The 8,205-nt window shown below is 37.1% G+C and overlaps 1 protein-coding gene across 1 annotated transcript in view; it reads right to left on the bottom strand.

The window, feature by feature from the left end:
- The window catches only part of LOC107730806 (poly(A) polymerase alpha-like), a 33,584-nt gene that overhangs the window by 22,280 nt on the left and 3,099 nt on the right, over positions 1-8,205 (bottom strand). Inside the window, 9 exon segments of the mRNA XM_016541748.1 lie at positions 2,651-2,723; positions 2,872-3,010; positions 3,394-3,483; positions 5,082-5,193; positions 5,328-5,376; positions 5,760-5,892; positions 5,989-6,070; positions 6,154-6,220; positions 7,350-7,520. Coding sequence (XP_016397234.1) covers positions 2,651-2,723; positions 2,872-3,010; positions 3,394-3,483; positions 5,082-5,193; positions 5,328-5,376; positions 5,760-5,892; positions 5,989-6,070; positions 6,154-6,220; positions 7,350-7,520 — 916 coding nt within the window.

Below are 8,205 nucleotides of genomic sequence, written 5' to 3'. Positions count from 1 at the left end.
TCAGGGGTCTAGTGGAGTCCATGCCTCGACGGGTCAGGGCTGTTTTGGCAGCAAACGGGGACCAACACAATATTAGGAAGGTGGTCATAATGTTATGCCTCGGTGTAATTTTGTGAGACTTTTTAATTTAACTCAACAATTTTAATGATACTGAATTTAAAAAACACAAGCCAATAAAAAATAACCACACTTTTATTGGAAGTAAAACTAAAAAATTGGACAGAAAATATATCAATATTAAATATCAATATATAATTTTTATTCTGTATTATCAGAGCATGTGAGCAAAGCATAGGTAGCGTCATTTTACTAGCGTTAGCTGTACTAGCTGTACTACACCATGTTACAGCACAGTAGCACTATTGCAAACAGGAACAAGTATACTACTCCTGTCGGCTGTTGATGGATACAAATTCTGGCTTCCCAATACATTACAACAAGTGCGATGAGCGAGAAAAAACATTACGTGGACAAACCAGTCACTCTTTAATCAATGCGAGTGCTTTATGCTGGAATAACTGTCATTTATGCCTTCATCACGTGTTGATAGCGCAGGTGAGACCACATTGTTATCTGTGTTTAAACTAAACTCATTTAAGCCTTGCCAGTTTAAATATTAAAGAGCCAGAAGACGTGAACTCACGCGCGCAGTGAGAAGATCTGTGTGGCCGCTCATCCGAAGCGCGTGAACCCGCGTCTCAGAACGCGAGCAAATATTAAGCTCTCTGTGAAGTTTTGTGTTTGAATGGACAAATTCACACAAAAATTATGTCAAAATGCCCGTCTTGGTGAGTATCCTAGCAGACATAGTCGGCTGAACGTACAGTATGTGTAAGGAACTGGAAGCAAGCAGAATAAGGCTATTTCTAAAGCACACGGTGCAATCTGCTGTTAAAAACTAAGCTCAGAATCGATTCAAGAGAGAATCGCGATGCCTTCGGAAAATCTCAGAATCGATGCAGAATAATTTCTCGATTCGCGATGCATCGATTTACACACGATTCCATTGAGTTTATGAATGCAGCGGCCAATCAGAGGCGTTCAGGTGAGTCATCGCTGAAGCACAAGCGTTTTGTTGTTCAGTGCCCACGCTCGCTGACTGAATTCTGCTCTCTCACGAATTCTCTCCTCATAATCAACAAAGTGCAGATGTACGTGCGATGTAAGTGTAAGAGATTTATTCGTGATACAAACCGAACCGTGAGTAAGTTGAACCGTTGCACCCCTAATGTAAACACAGCCCACTGTGAACATCCTTGTTATTCGCTTCAACCTTTTCGAACTTTATGAATGATTATTTTAGGTTCAAATGGTGCGTGTGTAAGGAACTGGAAGCAAGCAGAATAAGGCTATTTCTAAAGCACACGGTGCAATCTGCTGTTAAAAACTAAGCTCAGAATCGATTCAAGAGAGAATCGCGATGCCTTCGGAAAATCTCAGAATCGATGCAGAATAATTTCTCGATTCGCGATGCATCGATTTACACACGATTCCATTGAGTTTATGAATGCAGCGGCCAATCAGAGGCGTTCAGGTGAGTCATCGCTGAAGCACAAGCGTTTTGTTGTTCAGTGCCCACGCTCGCTGACTGAATTCTGCTCTCTCACGAATTCTCTCCTCATAATCAACAAAGTGCAGATGTACGTGCGATGTAAGTGTAAGAGATTTATTCATCATACAGTGTAGATAGCTTCACTGATTATAACGGGAGTGTTTAGAGTGCATAAACTCATGCTAGACTAAAGTCAGTGATGATGTTCTTTGATAACATAAATGTTTTTTGCTTGATTTCTGTAGCTGTTGTTTGAATAACCGAGGAAATGTAAGCATTATAATTAGTAACTTACAATGTTTCTATTTAATTGTTATGTAAAATACAAATTCAGTAATATTACATTTTATGACATGAAATCCATTAGCCACCTGACTAGATATGAGAAGATATAATGTGTAGCTAATAGATTACAGTAATATTAGGCTGCTTTTAGCCTTACCCTGAAATGAGTTCACTCTCCGGCTATGAATCTATGCAAGTAAATAATTAAATAAATGAGCATTATATCATCACGTATCGGCGATCTCACAGGCTGACGATAGGACGATATGACTCGCCCAACACTAATGTCAAGACTTAAGCAAGTAATCAAGGAATTTTAATAGTCTATTGATCCTAATCTTTGGTGCTCTCAAAACATGGCTTGATTTATTTATCACACATAATCAGTGTTGAATAATCATTTTTTAAGTTCTGTTTGGTATTATTGGTGCAACAAATTATTCACTTCATCTTGTAACCTCCAATACCAGAAATGTCATTGGGAAGTTTGATTCATTTCCACATGTCACTTTCACAATTCCACAAATGTTTTAAATTCTCCCCACACAGAATTTAACAAATTACATATAGGTGAATAGTGTTATTTACTGACATATACTGATATTAATGTATTGAGAAAAAAAAAATTAACTTAAATGATTTTAGCAAATGGCTGCAATATAACAAAGAGTGAAAAATTTAAGGGGGTCTGAATACTTTCCGTACCCACTGTATATATATATATATATATATACACACACACATGCACACACACACACACACACACAATACAAAAAAATAAACAGTCAAATAAATCTATGAATAAAGGAGTACCCTGGGATCCCAGACTGGGAGATTGAGATTACAGTCTTCAGGCTGCTTCAGAAGGACAGGGTTTGGCCATTCCCTGAAAACACCAGCCAGGAAAAAACAATTAATTAATCAATCTGAAGAGAACAGGTCTCTGAAAACAAAGACCAGAAGTTTATATTTATATTCTGCATTATCTCATTGACTTCAAACCAGTGGTAACAAGGTCAGTTTGAAAAACTCACCACTTTGAGAAAACCAAGAAGAACTTATGGACCAGCGTGGATGCCACAGCATTGGGGTAAAGTTGGCAGGTTCTTGCAACCAACATGGCCCATGATACGCCCCCCAGAAAACCCAGGATATTTGAGTAGATATTATGACCTGTAAGAGTTTCAAATAATATCAATTTCTTTAATCCTTCGAACCAACGATATAAATGAACGTACCTGCCATTTTTCAATTTCACATCCAGAATAAGGTCAAATGAAGCATTTCTAAAAGCCAAATAGCAATCAAAAATTGATTGCTTTTTCAATAAAGTGCAAGCATAAGCACGTGTCACTGATTGCTAGGCAGCAAATGCAAGCCAAAAGAATCTCCTGCAGGCACAAAGCGGCAGTGCTGCTTTTCATTGACTGCACTAATTCCGGCAAACACTGCAGGTAATTTAAGGTCACTGTGGGGATTGTTTTCACATTTGACCAATTGTGGCATGTTCCATGAACAGAACACAATGCAAGGCTGACAGACAAGCAACTACTCACGTTTGGCCCACAGTTTGATGGCTCTTAGAGTCAGTCTGAAATTCTCTATGTTGGGCACCAGGTGAAGAATTTCATCAGTAACTCTGCAACCTGTAAGTCAGCACATTTAGAAAATCAAAAAGATGATAAATCAAGATTACCAGGGGAAAACTTAAGCAAACAAGATTTAGGGCTGGGCTTGACATTATAAATTAATCTGTTTTAATCGATCTTGATTTTGATGAACCAATACGAATTGACCCTTTGCCGGGAGTTTGATTGACAGACGATCCGACCAATCATAACAGCGAATCTGCCATTTTTTCCAGACAGGACAGTAGATTAACGACAGTGGACTTGTACTTGAAAAATGGTGTGCACTGACGTCAATTTGCGGTTGAAACAAGATACCTTCTGATGTTCATGTTTATTTCGTGCTATAACTAGTAAAGCAGAAGAGATGATTGGTTCACATGCTGCACTGTCATGACACATTAAAGAACCACAAAATGTTATTTACTGTTAGAATTTCTTAAAAAAAAAATGACAGAAGAAGAAAGCTGAGACTTTGTTTCATACTAGGGATGTCAATTTTCGATCATTTCCATGATCGATCGTCATTTAAATTAACGATCACAGCAAAATATCGTCTAATTATCGTCATCGATAAAATCCCAGAAAATATCAAGATATTATTTTTTGTCAATATCGCACACCCCTACCTAGTAGTATAGACGAAACCAAAATTTTCCAACAAGCCAAACCCATTTCAAACAAGGTTATGTTATAACATTTCGTTTCGTCTCGTTTTGGTCAACGAAAATGAAGAGACATTTTAGCATAGTTTTTATTTTGTAAACCACATTTAGTCTCGTTTTTATTCGTCAACGATATTGCATTATACATTTAATTATAGTCATCGTCACATGACCAGCATTTTCGTCTCGTCTCGTTTTCGTCACGTAATAAAGGTTCGTTGACGACGATATTTAGTCATAATTTTCGTTGACGAAAGCAACACTAATTATGAGTGAACGATGATGCATTTATATACCGTCACTCACAGCCGCTCGCACGTGTTTTGCGCATGAGCCGCACGCAGCCCAAAATTAAACGGCTTAATCGACCATCGATAGCTTTAATCGATTGCATCTCTTATCGGCAATTAATCGATCATCGATTAATCGTTGACATCCCTATTTCATACCAAAAGTAACATGCTCTGTCTTGTCTGCCACCACGTTTGTCAGTTTCCCCTTTGCTCTGCGATGTATTTTTCACTGCGTGAGAACATGCGAGCGACCATGGCTTGTCGGACGTAGCAACAGTAACTAAGGGGGACGGGTCTTTGCGAAGGGTCAATTGGGGTAGAAACAATTACATCATTCAAGTTTATTAAAAAAAACTGCCTAAAATGTTTGTACACAACATTTATATGAGTGTTTTTATTATATCTAAATAAATAGCAATTGAATTTGTTGGACTCTTTAATTACCCTTTAAAATATAGTAATGTACCAACTGACAGGTTCCTGTACAGTTTACAGCATTAGTTGAAAGATTGTTTTGCCTTAGACAAACTGACATGATTTATATCCGAACAAAATGACATTGAATCAAAATCTAATCAAAGAGCTTGTGAATCAGAATGGAATCAATTCTCAAAATGTCAATACTCAGCCCCAAAATTAATCATTTATGACTAATTACCGTTTAAACTCCGGATGCAGCGAATGTCAAGATTCTTTAGCAAGCCATCATCTCGCAAATCCAGGTTTTCTGGAATGGTTTGTAGAGCCAGTCGGGCAAATAGTATGTCAATCTGCCAAAAACATATCGACATATTAAAAAAAATATATATGTATATATAAATATATACACACGTTCTTAAAACGACATGATAATTTTGGCATGAACAATCCCTTTATTTCATGCAAGGATGTTTAAAAAAAATACCTCAATGCCATCAAAGGACAGCTTTATCACTGGTACAAACGCTTCCGGTCTCAAACCCAAAGAGCTATTCTTTATAAAAGTTAAGACTCGTCCATGCCCTTCTAAAACGCCTCGTTTAAACACGCCCCCACATGTCTACTTCACGATGTGGGAAGAGTATTCGGCCAATCACAACGCACTGGATAGCTGGCCAATCAGAGCACACCTTGCTTTTCAGTTCGATGAGCTTTGTAAAAATCGACACGTTTCAGAAAGGGGGGGCATAGAGCAGAAACAATAATGTACAGTATGTGGAAAATAATGTGATTTTTTTACCTTAAACCGCATAAACACATTTCACTACACCAAATACACAAAATAATGTTCTTTTTAGCAGCATCATATGACCCCTTTAAGCCTCACAGATATTGTAGGTTAGACGTATATATGTACACCATTCAAAAAAGGCATCCTACCCTCAGGTCTTTGACCTCCTCCTGCTCCTTTAATTTCTCATAAAACGAGGAGAAGAAGTCTGATCTCTCCAAATGACGGGGTGCGACGCAGAGAGCATCAATATCAGCACCTACACAATTAGGTTAGTGAATGAGATATCACAGACACACAGAGACTCTGTGAAGTACACGTCCTAATCGATCTAGAACTAGTGTATAAAACTTACCCTTGGTATGAACTCCAAGTCTGTAGGATCCAAACGTGAAGATTTTTCCACAAACATTATCAATCACTGATGATGGAATATTCTGTGATTACACGAAAATATATAACAGTTAGTATCTGTGGGCAGTTATTCATGTACATTATAATTAAAAGGACAAAAAGATACCTTCGCTTGACTGATTTCACGAATCCACACCTGAACCAATGTATTTAACTTCCCAAGCACTAGGATTCTGTGGGCAAAAGAAACATCTTAATACAAAAGCAATTTGATGAAGCCTAAAGCTGGGACAAGACTATGCTGTATTACTTAGATTTATCCATATTTATGGATGTGTATTGAATGAAATATTTAACACAATAAAAAATAAAAAAAAAACTGAACTTTTTATTTGATTTCATCTTAAGTTAACATACACTACCATTCAAAAGTTTAAGGCAAGTATGGTCATGTAATATTTTAGAAATAAGTCTCTCATGCTTATCAATGCTACATTTATTTGATTAATAATACATTTAAAAACATGAAATATTAATTCAATTATAATATCAAAATAACTGTTATAAAAGAACTGTTTTCTGTTTTTATAGATTTTAACATGTTAAAGCAACCGATTACTCCAGTCTTCGGTTTCACATGTCAAGAATATATATATATTTTTTTTGTAAAAACATGACATTGTGGGTTTTTTTTTTGTGGGATTCTTTGATGAATGTTTAATATTTCTTGAAAGTTCAATAGAACAGCATTTATTTCAAATAGAATTTTTTGTAACACCATATATATATATATATATATATTCGAGGTCGACCGATTCATCGGTTTTGCCGATTAATCGGCACCAATAGTTGATTGGCGGAACTATTTTTTTTTGTAAATAAAATAATAAAATTACTGACCCCAAACTTTTGAACGGCAGTGCAGAAGTCAATGCAAAATCATTTTACTACTTTGATTTCAGTGGATGTTGCCATTGTGGTTCCTGGCTGCTGTGGGAACTTCTAATATCACCTGATAAAATAGGAAATATCCCAATTGTTTCTTCATTTTGTCCTTTTTGTAATGTTTCGAACAAAACATGCTTTCTTGGGAATGCTGTTACAATTCCCAAATATTCATAATTTAAAATGCTAAATACTTCTGTAAAATCTCTTTAAAAAAAGCATTAGTGACAAAACCCTATGGAAAGTAACATCAATTTTGTGGGAAAACCCTAGCAATGGATTTGATTAACTTTGTGCATGTTTATTAAAAGATGTGTATTATGTACCAATAATGAACCAGCTCATGGTCTGCAATCTAAGCGTCAAAATGCATAAAATAAATCACGTGTGTGATTTAGTGAAGCGTGTCTCATTTACCTCCGCTGCAGCTCCAGCTCCTCCTCAAAAACGCCGAAGGGTCGGAGCGTCTCTATCAGCTTCTGTGTGAGAACCAGATCGGCCTCTTTAGGTTGTGCCAGGCTGATTGGAGAAGTGATCCCATAATGCTTTCGGGTCAGCTGGGCTGTTTGCACCTGACTGGTAATTGGACTGTGAAAAAGTCAAACATTAATTGTCAGACACAACTGAAATATTTTCTGTAAACAACACTCCTTGGTGAACATCTTAGTTCTTTAATACTATGCAAGAGAATACAGAAATTAATTAATATAGACATTAAGCATTTTCCAGCATCATCAAGAACATCGGCACACCTGTAGCCAGTTTGGCGCAGGCATTTCCATGTAAACAAACACGTTTTGAGTACTAAGTGAACAGCTCAGAGTATGACAAGCATTTTGAATAACAAAGACTGTATTTATTGCGCATACGACCGTTGTCGGGCGTTCACAAGTACGCGTTAAGCGTTACATTTTAATTGTTTGTGTTAGGGGTGGGCGGATCGATCCTAATATCGACAGTAGACTCGTGCCGGTATTCGGTCATGCGATATATCACGGTAATGAATATGCACGATATTGTTATCGTGGGCACTTCAAAATACCGTGAATAATTATATATTACAAATTATTCCGAATTTTGAATGCATTTTAAGAATACTTTTCCCATCAACTGGTCAAAACGCACAATACCGCTGTATGCTTCGTGAAAGACGCGTACGCACTCTGATGTAAACAAGCGCGGACGAAAAGCACATGGCAGAACATGTGAGACGCGCTCTGGATGAAAGCGCACTTTCACTCTCTGACAGCAGATGGCGCTAAACTGCAGAAAT

Source organism: Sinocyclocheilus rhinocerous, unplaced genomic scaffold (assembly GCF_001515625.1).
Source record: "Sinocyclocheilus rhinocerous isolate Xijiao unplaced genomic scaffold, SAMN03320098_v1.1 scaffold2144, whole genome shotgun sequence".
Classification (NCBI taxonomy): domain Eukaryota; kingdom Metazoa; phylum Chordata; class Actinopteri; order Cypriniformes; family Cyprinidae; genus Sinocyclocheilus; species Sinocyclocheilus rhinocerous.
This window is presented reverse-complemented; position numbering and strand designations above follow the sequence as displayed.